The 15,550-nt window shown below is 38.2% G+C and overlaps 1 protein-coding gene across 1 annotated transcript in view; it reads right to left on the bottom strand.

The window, feature by feature from the left end:
* The window catches only part of adam22 (ADAM metallopeptidase domain 22), a 365,020-nt gene that overhangs the window by 126,127 nt on the left and 223,343 nt on the right, over positions 1–15,550 (bottom strand). Inside the window, exons 13-14 of the mRNA XM_060825702.1 lie at positions 13,344–13,431; positions 2,723–2,774 (exon numbers count right to left, since the gene is read on the bottom strand). Coding sequence (XP_060681685.1) covers positions 2,723–2,774; positions 13,344–13,431 — 140 coding nt within the window. The remainder of the gene's footprint in view (positions 1–2,722; positions 2,775–13,343; positions 13,432–15,550) is intronic.

The raw sequence follows: 15,550 nt of genomic DNA, 5'->3' as shown, positions 1-15,550 counted from the left end.
CCCTCCCCGCCCCCCCACCGCCACACCCCACCACCCACCTCAGTCTCCTATACTATAAAGAAAAAATCCTAGCTTGTCCAACCTCTTCCTATAACTCAGACCATTGAGTCCAGGCAACATCCTTATAATTTCTTCTGCACTCTTACCAGTTTAATAATATCCTTCATAAAGAAAGGTGATCAAACCTGAATACAATACTCCAAATGTGGCTTCACCAACATTCTGTACACTACAACATAACTTCTCAACTTCTATATTCAATGGCCTGACTGATGAATGTCAGTGTGCCAAAAGCCTTCTTAACTGCCCTTTCTACTTGTGACTCCACTTTCAGAGAACTGTGAATCTGAACCCTATTCCCTCTATTCCACTACACTCCTTAAGGTCCTACATTCATCATGAAACTCCTACCTTGATTTGACTTTCCAAAATGCAAAACCTTACACTTATCTATCTTAAAATCTATTTGCCATTTCTTGTCCCACTACCCCAGCTGATCAAAGTCCTGCTTCAATTTCTGATAACCTTCTTCACTGTCCACAATGTCACCTACTTTAGTGTCATCTGCAAACTTAATAATCATGCCTTGTACTTTCTCACCCAAATCATTGGTACAGATAACAAACAGTAATGGGCCCAGCACCAACCCCTGAGCCACCATACTAGTCACAGGCCTCCAGTCCAACAAGCATCCTTCCACTATTACCTTCTGCTTCCTACCATCATGTCAATTTTGTATCCAATTTGCCAGCTCATCCCGGATTCCATGTGATCTAACCTTCCAGAGCAACCTACCATGTGGAACCTTATCCAAGGCCTTACTGAAATCCATCCAGACTATGTCTACTGCTTTGCAACCTTCCTGCAATTTTGCAACTTCATCAAACAACTCTAACAAAGTTGTGAGTCATGATATTCCACTCACAAAGCCATGTTGACTACTCCTAATGAAACCATGTCTTTCCAATTGCATGTATATCTTACCTCTCAGAATTATCTCAAGTAACTTATCCACCATAGATGTTAAGCTTATTGGTCTATACTTTCCAGGTTTTTCTTTGCAGATCTTCTTGAATAATGGCACAACATTTGCTGCCCTTCAGTCTTCCAGGACCTCACCTGTGGCTAACAATGATGCAAAAATATCAGCCCATAATTTCTTGTCTTGTCTCTTGCAGTATTCATGGATATATCTAGTCAGGACTAGGAGATTTATCCACCTTCATACACTCTAATACATCCAATGCCTCCTCTACTGTGATATGGACTGTCCCCAAGATATCACCACTAACTCCCCAAGTGTTCATATCTTTCTCAATGGTCAACACAGAGGAGAAATATTAATTGAGGACCGCACCCATCTCCTGCAGTTCTACATATACATCCTACACCAGAGAGATGTCATTTAGGCTATTATGGTGGGTCAGCTCACTTGACTGCAGTGTGGTGCTTCATAATGTTAACAACACAGGTCTAATCCTCATATTGGCTAAGGTAGTTCTTGGGATCCAATTCTTCAACTTGCTTTGTTATGAAATCATGTCATCAATGAGTTGTGATGAGCAGCCCTTACACAGTAAGGATTTATCATAAAGAGAGAACATGTGTACTGATACCAAGGAAGTTCTACACTGCTGGAGATGCTTGGATAAGAAATTAAAATGAGTGCCATTTGACCTGTTCCATGTTTTGCTAATATTGAACTTCAGATCAATATCACCAGAAGAAAAGATTGTTGTGTTATTATCATTTGGGCTAAGTATTAGTAGTGGATTAGTTATACTGCTAGTAATGCAAAAGAATGGATTATTGATTCACAGACATGAGCTCAAATCTCATTACAGAATTTGAGTTATTTCAATATCATAGAGTCATACAGCACATAAGCAGACCCTTCATCCAACCAGTCTATGCCGAACATAATCCCAAACTAAACTAGTCTCACCTGCCTGTTCCTGACGCAAATGCTTCCAAATATTTCTTATTCGTGTACTTATCTTTTATATGTCTTTTAAACATTGCAACTGTACATGCATCCACCACTTCCTCTGGAAGTTCATTCCACATATGAACCACTGTTTAAAAAAATTGCTCCCCATGTCTTTTTGAAATCTTTTTTCCCTCATCTTAAAAATATACTCATTTGAAATCCCTCACCCTAAAGAAAAGACACCTGCATTCACCTTATCTATACCCCATGTGCAATTCAAATAAATCAGAAATTAAGAAGCTAGTATCAGGAAAGATGACAATGAAACTCAGCCTATTGCAAAAAGTCATCTGGCTCACTTCAGTCTTTTAGGTAAGGAAATCTGCTGTCCTTATCTCGTCTAGCCTACATATAACTCCATACCCACAGCAAAGTGGTTAATTCCTAACTGTAATCAGATTTGGTCAAACAAGTCACTCAGTTGAATGCAATTAGGTCAATAAAAGATATCTTGATAGTGACTTCTAATCCTGTGAATGAACACAAAAGAAATTGCTGTTTGTGGGACGTTGCAAATCAGTTGCCACAATTTCTATAGGGCAATAATTACCACACCTTAAGAACACTTCATTGGTGAGACCACAAAATGCATTGCATAAATATAAAGCTTTTCCTTTCTTAAAAAACATGAAATACAATGATCAGGTTATATCTCAGAAATCAGACACCAGGATGGTTACTGTTTTCTTTTGACAGGATTTTAGTACAGGTATACTTTGCTTAATATCCTACCCAGAATCTTGCATTATGCACCCGACCCATTGGTCTTCACATTTGCAATCACCTGCAAGAAAAAAAGACTACTTATATTTTAATATATATGTAACATAGCTCTAATCATTTCAAAGACTGACATGAAGAATGATATTCTATATTAAAAATCTCCTTTTGTTCAAATATGCAGCATGCCTTTTCAACAGTTTAACATCAATTTACAAAATACCCTGGACAATACAAAAAGCTCAGTTATAAATGAATCTCCATCGTTTGTTTCACAATTCTGTTAAGAAAACAGATTAATAAATCAGAGTGGATTCTTAATCATTTAATATACATATCTTCATCTTTGATGACACTACAGAACCTTATTTACTTTGCAGCCACCAAACAAGTTAGAACAAAGAACAAACATTTCAAATTGTAATCAATGCTGAAGCTCTTAATTTATATCCACACAATAGAATCAAACTTTGGAAATGCATAGCATTAGTCTAAACGTCGATCTCTTCCTTCTATTGATCATACTGTACTTTCTAGCTTTTATTGAAACGGTCATTAATAACCTCCATGACAATCCATTTGACTCTTTTCAGCATTGTTTCTCTGTCATTTCCTTTATATTCACATATGGCTTGAATGTGGCTACTGGAGATGATAATAAAACATGTTTACTTCGGAATGTGATATGAATACTATACACACAGGAATGGAGATTTTAAGCTTTCAATGTTAATGCAGCCTCATTTACTGATAGATTAATGCAATCCCACAAGTGTCAATGAATATTGAATAATGTTAAATAAGGAGTTAATGATTTGCATTATAAATCGAATACACTATAGACTGTAGTCTTCAGCAATCGGTATTGGAGTCTGCCTTTCAGAGCTGGTAAAAGAGATTCATTTTGGATGTCAGCGCCCTTTACATCTTTCAGTTTTTTAATAATGATTTTAACCTGTTGTCCTTATGATGTTTAAAACTTGTTTTTAAAGTGTATCTTCTGTCAAACTCTTCTAGCATTACATTAATATTCTTTTTTATTTCTTTGTACTGACCTGGCTAAGTGAAAATGTAAGCTGGATTCATTAACTTCATAGCACTATTACCCAATGCTGAAGTTTGGGATACAGTAATGTTTTGTACAAATGAATAGTTTGGGACCTATCTACTTCCTATTGTAATTGAAGTGGGACTAGAGCTTTTAGCCTACTTACTCCTAGAAGACTGTTATGGACCAGCCCAAACCTCTCAAAATATGTTTGGAAAGTAGCCTAGACCATAACTTTTTCTTATTTTAAAGGTAGATGTAAAGTGCTGTGTTTCAGATACAATGCCTCTGGTCAAACTACTCTCGGTAAGCAAAATACAATTTAGTTAAATACTACAATTAAAATACAAACAAAAGAAAGAGGAATTTAGAATAACTTAACTTTTGGAAAACAACCAAATAATAGATACAATACCTATTACTAACTAACTGTTCCAATATAGTAATATCTCATAATGGCAAAATGGCAAATTCAAACACAGGTTCTCCAAACCAGTAGGGAAAAAAAATCAAGAAAAGATTCAGAGAGAATAGCATCCAGGAGACATTCACTGAAGGTCCAACTCTTCTGAGACCCAAAGGCTTCTGCTCAAAACTAAACCTAAAAGCTAAAAAAAAACACTAGAAAGCTTGGTTTGTCACAGCTGGCCACACTCCAATGTTCCAACTTTAAAAACACCCCAAGGCCTCTCAAATTGTTTACTTTCTAATAGACAACTGGATACCTCTACCATACAATCTCTCTTGACAAAATAACCTCTTAAAGTGACAGCATTGTCACAAGATGGACTCGTCCTTTAAATATCATAGTGAGTTTGGCAGTATCACAGTTAACCTACCTTGCAAATTTAACACTGAGTGGTCTGGTAAAAATGACTGCCCTTTAATGCACTGTTAGTGGAACAAGAGAAGCAGGAGTGCTTTTTCCACACCTACCAATCTTACTTTCCCCCTTCCATCAGACAAAATCAGGTGGAACAGCTCACCCAATTCCACGCGCACCCCTAGTGTCGCACTATCTCCATATTCCCACAAATACACCAACAGGTTTCTGACTTTGAACTACCTGCCCAGCAGGAAGCTAACTCCTTCAATCAAGCTGGCATTCTGGCATGGGTCCTGTACACAAATTGGAGGGAAACCCACTTGCAACCAGTCCATGTCAACACTGGGTCAATGTTTTAAGTGATTTCCTATATGAAGTTCATAAGCCACAATAATCCGTATATTTTGTATCAGAATTATTTTATACCTGTGGAGAATTACCATCTAACATATTGATACTATGCACCAGTGTTAAAGGTTTATATAATTTTATTTGCACATAATAGAATTTAACTCTAAGATATTAAAACACATTTCCAATTTAACACCACTGACAACACTTCAAAAGGACTTTACTAGCTGTAACGCATTTGAAAATGACCCGAGATCATGAAAGACATGATAGAAATGTGAGTATTTCTTTCTTTAAAAGTAATATGGATAATTTTATGAAAATTACAGTTCCATTAGCAAGTCTTATCTGCTGGAAAATTATTTTGGGAATTCAAGCAAATGTTCCTCACAATCTGCCTATTAATAGTCTGTATTGATACTTTCCATGTCTAAATTACCAATATTTCAATATCAGTTACCACCATGGGAGCACCCCAGATTCCAGATTTACCTCGGTACGGAACGTTCTGTGTTAGGAGCACACAATTACAATGCCATTCTCTGTACTGTGATTCTGGAATAGATTTAGCAGTTCAAAAATGTGAGCTCATCAGCAGAAGAAGAATTGTATTTGACCTCAATCTGTAACCTGGCACATCCCTTTTTCTAACACTGTGCTGAATGATCAACCCAATGAGACTGGAGACATCTATTTTTCACGTGATTATGTATGGACATGACTGGAATTCGAATAATGAATGGTGTACATGACTGACAACATGTAATGCTATTCAGAAGGAAAAGCTCCACCTGACAAAAACAAGCAGCCATGGATATACAGAGGTAAGACACAGCATAAAATTAAAAGAAATGGCTTTTAAAACATAAAGAACAGTAGAGATCTCACAGAATGGGACAAATGCAAAGACTAATGAAGGTCAACAAAGTGGTTTACAGAAGCAGCCAAAAAGGATTATGAAAGGAAACTTGCAAAGATCATAAAAGTCTTTAAGAAGAGATTTTATAGTTACATAAAGGGAAAGTGATAAGAATACTATTTGCTCACTGAAGGCTGAGAGCACGGATATTGTTCATGACTATGGGAAAATGGCAGGCGTACTGAACTATTATTTTCAGTATTCATAGAAGTGCCGATGAAATTAATAGAGAATTGGACTGTGTCTAAACAAAATTAGCTTAAGTAAATCATCAATCATGGGGAAATTATTGGAAGTGAAGGGTGCCAGACTCCCAGGATCTGAGAGTTTCTATTTAGAGGTGGTAAAGGAGGTAGGAAAGCACATTTTTGATGCCCTAAACGTAATATTTCAGAGTTCCCTGAATTTATGAGTTGTAACTCTGCATTGGAAATTTCCACATGTTACTCCACTCTTTAAAAAGGGTGACTCAGGGAAACAAAGACAACGTTAGCTAAGATGGAAGCCCACAGAATTGATAGTACGTTACTGACATGGACAGGAAATCGTTTGAGTGGCACAAAACACAGTTGGAATAATGGATAAATACTCAAATTGGCAGGATGAGACTAATGGTGTCCCGCAGGAGTCTGTTTGGGGACCTCGATTATTCACTATTTTCATTCATAACTTGGATAAGGGCATATAAAGTCAAATATCGAAACTTGCTGACATGTCTGGGAGGCATTGTAAACAGTGTAGATGACAGCATAAGATTTCAACAACATATTAACAGATGAGGTGAATGGGCAAAGATGTGACAAATGAATTTTAATATAATCAAGTATGAGGCTTTTCATTTCAGACTGAAAAGGGATAGATCAGGGTTTTTTCTTTAGAAAGCACAAAGTTAAATATTGGGGGTTTCGGTGCATAGTTTTTAAAATGTCACAAACAGGTGCAGAAAGTAGTCAAAAAGGCTAATGGAATGCTGGCCTTCATATCTAAAGGGCTAGAGTTTAAGGTTGAAAATGTTATATAGCAGTTATGCAAAACCCTAGTTAGACCCCACTGAGAGTACTGTGAGCAGATCTGGGCACCACACTTTAGGAAGGATGTTTCAATCCTGGAATGAATTCAATGCATGTTTACAAGGCTGATATCTGGACTTCAGGGGTTAAGGTAGAGGTGACGTGAGACAAATTAGGCCTCTAATATCTAGAGTTTAGAAGGTTAAAGGCTGATCTAACCGAGGTATTCAGAGAAAGACAGAGAAGATAAAGATAAACTATTTTACTTGTTAAAAGACCCTAGAATCAAGGGGCATTGTATAAGAATTAGGGCCAGACCATTCAGGAGAGATATTAGAAAAGACTTCTACATGCAAAGAGTAATGGAGATTTGGAACTCTCATCCTCAAATGGCAGTCAGTGCTAATTCAACTGTTAAATTTAAATCTGAGATAGGTAAACATTTTTAAGCATGTGTCAGAGATGTGCACCCAAGGCAAGCATATGGGGTTAGGCCACAGATCAGCCGTGGTCTTATTGAATGATGAAGCAGGGTGGTGGGGCTGAATGGCCTTCTCCTGTACCTATGTCCTCAGTTGTATATAAAAATGGGTTTCTTGTATTCAGAAGTTCTGTTCTAGCTACTCTAGGATAGATTCTCCCTGCAAATGCCTGAAGGAATAATTGTAAAACTGAACTCAAAACAACCATTACAAAAAGAATACTCATCACTTTCCTGGCAAAGTGTAACACCTCCGAAGCTGAACAAGTTAAAGCAGTTTGGCTGACTGGCCCCCACCCTCCAGCATTAAATCTACATAGTTCCAATATGTACCATCTAAAAGATGGACTGCAGCAAATCATAAAAGCTCCTTCAGCAACACCTTCCAAACTTTTGAAGTCTACTACCTAAAAGGACAAGGGTAGCAGATATATGTGAGCACCACGACCTGAAAGTTTCCCTCCAAGCCACACATCATCCTGTTTTGGAAATATATTGCCGTGTAAAGATCATATAATTTCTTTTTCTGCATTTTTACTTGTGGACTGAAATCGAAAAAGGACTGTTTTAAAACCGAACGATTGTGGAAGGAATAAACACATTTTTAAAAAATTACTTAAATTCACTTTTTGTGTGGTTTACCCTGCAGCTTTGTTCAAGCAATTGGAGAGAAGGGAGATGTGGCACTGCACCAGGGGTGAGTATACAGAGTGAGATCTGGTGAGCAACAAGTAGCTAATTGGTTTGTGCAATTCTGACCATGGATGCATCAGCCTAATATTAACTCTCTGAATGATGCCTTGGCAGTTGACAGCTTGTGGGTGTGAACCATACATTGGTCAGCTTCAGACTATTGGACGGGAAGGTGCGTCTCTCTCTCTCTCTATACAATCTCTACCTCTCTCTTTGCAATAAGAATACCTGAAGCCTGAAGAAAGCCACCAGTTGCTGTAAGTTGTTGCCTTTCAACAGTAATTAAGAGGCTTTACTATTAATATACCAATTGGCCTATGTCTCCTGTAAAGAAGTTAAAAAAAACCTGGAGAAGGTAGTCAAAGAACAGAAAATCTTGACAGGCAAAATGACCACCTCAGCAATGCCTGTGGACTGATTCTGGTGAACTCTGGCTCCTATCCTTATTTTCCCTCATCAGTAAAACTGATGTTTTTTGTTTGTTTGTCTGTGTTTGTATTTTTGTGTTGGGTTATAAAAGTGACTTAGAGTTTTAACTTATAAAGCTATATGTTGGTAGTACATAGCTGTTTACTAGTGATCAGAATTTACTTCTTTGTAATAAATATTCGTGCTTGTTTACTCAAGGACCTGGTCAGTGGTTTCTGTAAATTTGATTCCAAAAGAAGGGCGAATCAGGAACTTTACAAAATATGCTCAACACATTTCCTAATAAAATGAGAAAGCAAAAAATAAACAATAGCAAGCGATTTATAAATAAATAAAAGGGGCAGCATTAAATCAGAGAAGAAAAGCAGACACAAAGACACTTAAATGGCCTGCAATGTTCAAGAAGGTGGCTTATCACCTCCTTCTGAGGGGCAATCAAACCAGAGATCTTTACATCCCAGAAATGAATAAAGGAAACATTCACTTGGTGACAACAGCATTTCTGTATATTATGTCCACATTATTCTTGCATTTAGCAATCATTAAAATGACTGCTGGGGAAACACTGGTGCATTATAATTGTATACCTTATTGCACTCGGCAGTAAAAGATGACAATTTCCTACACAGTGCTTCACGCTCTGCTCATAAACTTACAGCTTGATTCTTTGTTTTGTATACAGAATTAGTTTTTGTTTAACAGTATTTCACTTGTCTCTCATTTGGTAGTCTCAATTAATTACTCAATTATACATGATGCCACATGGCTCCTTTTTTCATTCTTTTGTAATGATTCCCGAGTAATGGTTGGTATGGATTTATATTTGGCTATCACTGTTACCATAGTTGTTTTACATAAATACAGAAGAAGCAAAAGCAAACATTAAACATGTATTTAACTGTGAAATTATGATCTACAGCTTAATCATTCCTAATATCAACTCTTTCTCATGATGCCTTACTGTGTAAGCTCAGCTGTTATAACACCTGTCTTTTACCTTGGAGTTTTCCAACTCCAAAACCCAAATAATCTACTCCAGTAAAACTGTAGTTTACCTGTGTATCCTTCAACTTTGTTTAGTCTACTCACTATTTCAATGCAACCTCCATTACACTGGGGATGCTAACCACAGATTGGGTGAGCACATTGCAGAATACTTCCTTCTGAAACACAAATATAACTCTGAGCTTCTTAACCAAATAACCAGAGGAAAGAGGAGGACCAGGAGCAGGATGTTCAGCTCCTCCAGCCTGCTCTGTCATTCAATGGGATCAAAGCTGATCAACATTCCTCACTTCCACTTTCCTGCCCTTTCCCATAAGCTTTGATCACTTTCTGGTCAAGGATCTATCTATCTCAACCTTAAACATACACAAGGACTTTATGAAAAGGAGTTCTAAAGACTCATAATCCTCTGAGCAAAGAAATTCCTCCTCACCTCAGTCTTAAAGTGATGCCACTTCATTGTGTCCTCTGGTCCTAAACTCATGATAGGAAACATCCTTTCAACACTTACTCTATCAAGAATCCTATATGTTTCAATGAGACCACCTCTCATTTTTCTAAACTTCAGTGAAAATAGTCTCACCTGTTTGAGTTAATTCCTACATACTGCAATCATCTGCCAACCTGCAAAAGAATGCCTTATCCCCACCTACTGTTTCCTGCCCATTAAACAATTCTCTATCCATGTTCATACAGAACTTCCAACATCGGGGTTCTTCTCTTATGACAACTTCTTGTGTGGTACTTTGTCAAATGCCTTCTGGAAGTCCAAATACAACACATCTACTGGTTCCCCTCTATCTCCTCTGCATCCCTGTCACAATGAAATGTAATGTAATCTTGAGGAACAGTCAGTACCTGCTTGTCTGTTTTAGAACTTCATTGACATCACTGAGTTCCCAGTTTCAAATCATAAACTCTGCTGCCTTTTCTTCAGGGAGGTGCTCTTCTGGAGCAATCTCATAATAGTTTCCTGTTAGCTTGCAGGATTGTTCCATTTGCCATTTGATCCACCTGATCATAGATCTTCTATTTTATTCAATGCCCATAGGGAAGGCGAATCAGGGCAGCATTTAGACATTCAACGGTAAGGTCCTGGGGACTGCTGCTGAACAAAGGGAACTTGGAGTACAGGTTCACAGTTTGTGTATGAAATGAACTGCCAGAGTAAGTGGTGGAGACTGGGCCAAATAGAGTCATAGAGATGTACAGCACGGAAACAAACCCTTCGGTCCAACTCATCCAGATATCCTAACCTACTCTAGTTCCATTTGCCAGTACTCAGCCCTTATCTCTCTCAAACATTTCTATTCATATATCCATCCAGATGCCTTTTAAATGTTGTAATTGTACCAGCCTCTAGCACTTCCTTTGGCAGCTCATTCCAGACATGCAAAACCCTCTATGTGAAAAAGTTACCCCTTAGGTCCCTTTTAAATTTTTCTCCACTCACACTAAACCTATGCCCTCTAGTTCTGGACTTACCCACCCCAGCAAAAATACCTTGTCTATTTATCGTATCCATGCCCCTCATGATTTTATAAATCTCTATAAGGTCAACACTCAGCCTCCAATGTTCCAGGGAAAACAGCCCCAGGTTATTCAGCCTCTGCCTATAGCTCAAATCCTCCAATCCTGGCCAATGGTCTGACTAATAAAAGAAGGCAGACCAAACACCTTCTTCACTATTCTATCTACCAGTGACCTCACTTTCAAGGGACCAAGAACTTGCACTCCAACGTCTCTTTGTTCAGCAATCTTGCCAGGAACTTAGCAAAATGCTGGCAAATGAGACTACATTAATTAGGATATCTGGTCAGATGGATGAGTTGGATCGAAGGATCTGTTTCCATGCTGCACATCTGTATTTCTCCATGATCTTGCCCTCCTATTTTACTGCAAAGCCCATATATCTCTGCCATCTCCAGTTTTGACCTTGATCAGAAATTTGAAGGAGGAAGGGGTCAAATGGCTCCTCTGAAAGCCTCATCCACCTCTGAAAGAAAATTCATGGAAACTAAGTCATCCATTAAAAGCCTGTCCTACAGCCATCCTCACTCGAGAGAAAGTCCCACCCTCAGGAGCTGCCAGCCAAGAGGGTCATCACCTACAGATGGAGATGTCAGGCAAGTGATGCGGAGGAAAGCTTGAATGGTCTTATTTTGGCAGGAACAGCTTGTTATCACGTTAAATTAGCCTTCAGGGTGACATGGTGGCTCAGTGGTTAGCAAAGCTGTCTCACAGTGCCAGCGACTCAGGTTCAATTCCATGCTCGGGTGACTCCATAAAGACATTCTCCCCGTGTCGGCGTGGGTTTCCAAGAAGCTTGACAATACCCAGGTCAAAATAAACAAAAACAAATTGCAGTTGGTGGAGAATTTAAATAAAACAGAATGCTATAAAAACTCAGTAGATTTGGTAGCACGAGTAGGAGAGTTCATGTTTTGAGTCTAATAACACTTCTTTGGAACATCAAAGAACTAACCCTCTCCTCATAAACTGCCAGACCTGCTGAGTTTCTCCAGCATTTTCTGTGCTCATTCCAGGACAAAGTGAACAGCTTGTTTGGGACCCCATCAACCACTGTCAACATTCGCTCCCTGCACAAACCAACACAAAGAATGCTGGAGAAACAGAAATTTGGAAGAAGTCATACTGGACTCAGAACCTTAACTCTGTTTCTCTCTCCACAGATGCTGCCAGACCTGCTGAGTTTTTCCAGCGTTCCTTGTGCTTGTTCCAGATTTTCAGCATCCTTAGTCACTCCTTTCACCACTGATGCACAATGGCAGCAGTGTACACCATCCACCAATACATCAGCTCACCACCATTTGCAAGTTGCCATCCAAGCCACACACTATCCTGACTTGGAACAATATTACCATTCCTTCACTGTTGTTGTGTTAAAATCCTGGAACCTCCCTCTCTACAGCACTGTGGGTGTTACAAGTAGGTAACTCAGCAATATCTTCTTCAGGACAATAAAAGACCTGCAATAAATGCTGGCCTAGCCAGTGATGTCCACATCCTCTGGAAGACTGAAAAAGAAATAACACCTTCACACTTAGATCCTGCAAAAGGAATGGCCTAGTTCTTGTGACTGTGATTGCTTACTAAGGAGAAAAATTGGTTCACTGGGCATGTGATTTAAGTTTTTAGAAGTATGCAAGTAAGAGATGCACTGGATTTAGAGATCTGAAATAGATGCTTGTTGTAGACCTGGAGGTATGTTTCTAAAATGGCTAGAGGTCAAAACAGCTGTCAGGAAGTACAAACATTCTTAGAACCTTATCCTCTGCTGGGAGATGTGAAGATGGATGTGCGAAGTGCAGGATCACTACATGTTTTGAGAAGATATTGGACAAGTTGTTGAATTAGGACATTTTGGTCTTTCGGGAGCATATGGATTAATTAAATTTGCTTAGCGATGCATCATGAATAATCATTGTACCCTGCAGCATATTTAATTGTCTTACATAGTCAGGTACTAATTTCACTGACTTCTTCTTCCAATTATTAAGGATTATAATTCCTGCAGCTTCATTTGGCTCGAGAGTTAACATTATTAACAGTTGCTGAGGGCAGTAAATGAGGTGGACAGTGGAAGCACTGCTGGACTTCATACATTTGCTAGACAATTCTTTGTAAGTTGCAATGCATAGATTTATCGTTATATACCTTACTCCTTACTTTAATAAACAGGATTGTTCCATTTTCTTGGCAAAATTATCGGCACATCTAAAATTGAGATAGCAATAAGAATAAGATCGACAATTTTCCGATATACTATACTGAGATTTATTTCTCTGAAATAAAGATTTGGGGCATGCAGAAGATCCCTTTTAAATATGTTAGCAATGCAAAAGCTTACCATTCTTTCTTTTGTTATCTGGAAAGATGCCAAGATTCTGGGCCAGGCTTTGAGCAAGTGTGACAGTCATTGCACCAGCACCTCCAAACTGAAACAAAGCATCAGATATCGTCTGAAAATCAGTAAAACTCTGTCTTCGTTTTTCATTTTTCTTTACTGCAGAAGGTCTTAATAGGTATTTGTGACATAATGCATTTCAGAGAGGACTAACAGACAAGACAATACACAATAATTAGTAGAATTCTGCATAAAATCTCTAAAGAGGGTGAGAAAATATTTAGAAGGGTGCCATTAAACTAGAAAGGGTGCAAAAAAGATTTACAAGGACGTGAAGAAGACTGGAGGGTTGAGTTGTAAGGAGGGGCTCTATAGTCTGGGAATTGCCTCCCTAGAGCCTAGGAAGCTGAAGGGTGACATAATAGAGGTTTATAATATCATGAGAAGCATGGTTAAGATGAACAGCCAAAGTCTTTTCCCCAAGGTGGAGGAGTCCAGACTTGAGGCCACAAGTTTCAGATGAAGAGTAAGTGGTTTAGAGGAGATCTAAGGAAAAAGTACATTAATCCAGATGGTGACAGAAATATGAAACAAGCTGAGTGAGAGGGTGATGGAAGCAGGTATTCCTACAATGTTAAGGAAGCATCTGGATAGGCACTTAAATTGCCCAGGCATTGAAGGCTATAGATCAAGTTCAAATAAATGGGATTAATGTTGTTTGATGTTTGTGGTCGGCATAGGCGTATTGGACCTGTATCTATGTTGTATGACAGTGAATCTGAGAGAACATGTCCACAGATCCCTAAAGAGGGTGGGATGGGAGATAATGTGGGCAAAATTGCATGAGAGATTCCTTTTGTTGACTGACACCTAGATTATAGGAGCAGGTAAAAAGTATGTGAAAAAGAGTCCACCATTTACTGATAACATTCTGGTCACCGTATTATAGGGAGGATTTGATTGAACAAGCCAGGTATAGAGGAGGATTACAAAGGTGTTGCCAGGAATAGGACATTTTAGTTGAGGAAAGATTGACTGTGCTTCTTCTTTTGGATCAAGTAAGGCTGAAAGGATTTAATTGTTATTATCAAACTTGACACAGCATATAGGAAGGATGTATTTCCATTAACAAAGGTTAATAATCAGAGGACAAATACTTGAACAAAAACAGAAATTGCTGGAAAATCTCAGCAGGTCTAGCAGCATTTGTGGAGAGAAATTAGAGTTAACATTTTGGATCCAGCAGGTCTGAAGAAGGGTCACTGGATCCAAAATGTTAACTCTGATTTCTCTCCACAAATGCTGCTAGACCTGCTGAGATTTTCCAGCAATTTCTGTTTTGGTTTTGGATTTCTAGCACTACAGTTTTTGCAGGTTTTTCTTCACGAATATTTGAAGTCTGGAAACACAGGGTCTGATTTTAACTCTGTAAGCAAATGATTTTAAATGGATTAAAATCATACCCATAGAATCTCTAAAATATGAAACTCATTTTCCTTGTCATTTATCTTTTAGGATCTTAACCATTAAATCATAACAATTTGGGCAGATACTATAGGAAGCTGATTCACAGCTGTCATATTGAAAATGCGCATCCATCAAAATGATCGGTGTGAATGATTTTCTTCTCAGGATAGACTTTACTTATAGCTGAAATTTAAAAAATATTGAAGCATCAGTACAGCATAACGCTTGTCCTTTCTTACCTTGAAGTTGAAGTTCTACAAATACTTTCATGTCAAAATGCTAACAAGCAAATCATTTCATTTCTCAACTTCAAGTATTTTACTCATAACAGCAGCTTTATCAGCTTAGACTGTAAATTGCAGAACCTTACAGCAAGCAACTTTGCAAACAATGCAACTTACCACAATTGTGCCCTTTACATAACTTTTTCTATTACAGTAATAGAATACTTATGTTTCCTGGTTTATGTTTAGACCAGTCAGGGAGGTGATGCTGAACATTAGATAATTAATTTCTTAACTAGTCACAAATAAAGGAATATTTTAACAAACTATACACTATCAAAATAACAGGGTTACATTTTCCTAAATCGCTATTTAACAGATTTTACTGAACTGTCTTAAAGTATGGCTGCTTGGTAATTTCTCTCCCTCAGGTCTCTGGTTTCTTTCGCTAACATCTATTCACAAAAAAGGATGCATGTGTGAAAGTTATTCCCAGCTTCACTTTGTTTAAAAAAAAAT

Source organism: Hemiscyllium ocellatum, chromosome 5 (assembly GCF_020745735.1).
Source record: "Hemiscyllium ocellatum isolate sHemOce1 chromosome 5, sHemOce1.pat.X.cur, whole genome shotgun sequence".
In the NCBI taxonomy this organism is placed as follows: Eukaryota; Metazoa; Chordata; class Chondrichthyes; order Orectolobiformes; family Hemiscylliidae; genus Hemiscyllium; species Hemiscyllium ocellatum.
The sequence above is the reverse complement of the archived record's forward strand: the minus strand, read 5'-3'. Positions and strand labels throughout refer to the sequence as shown.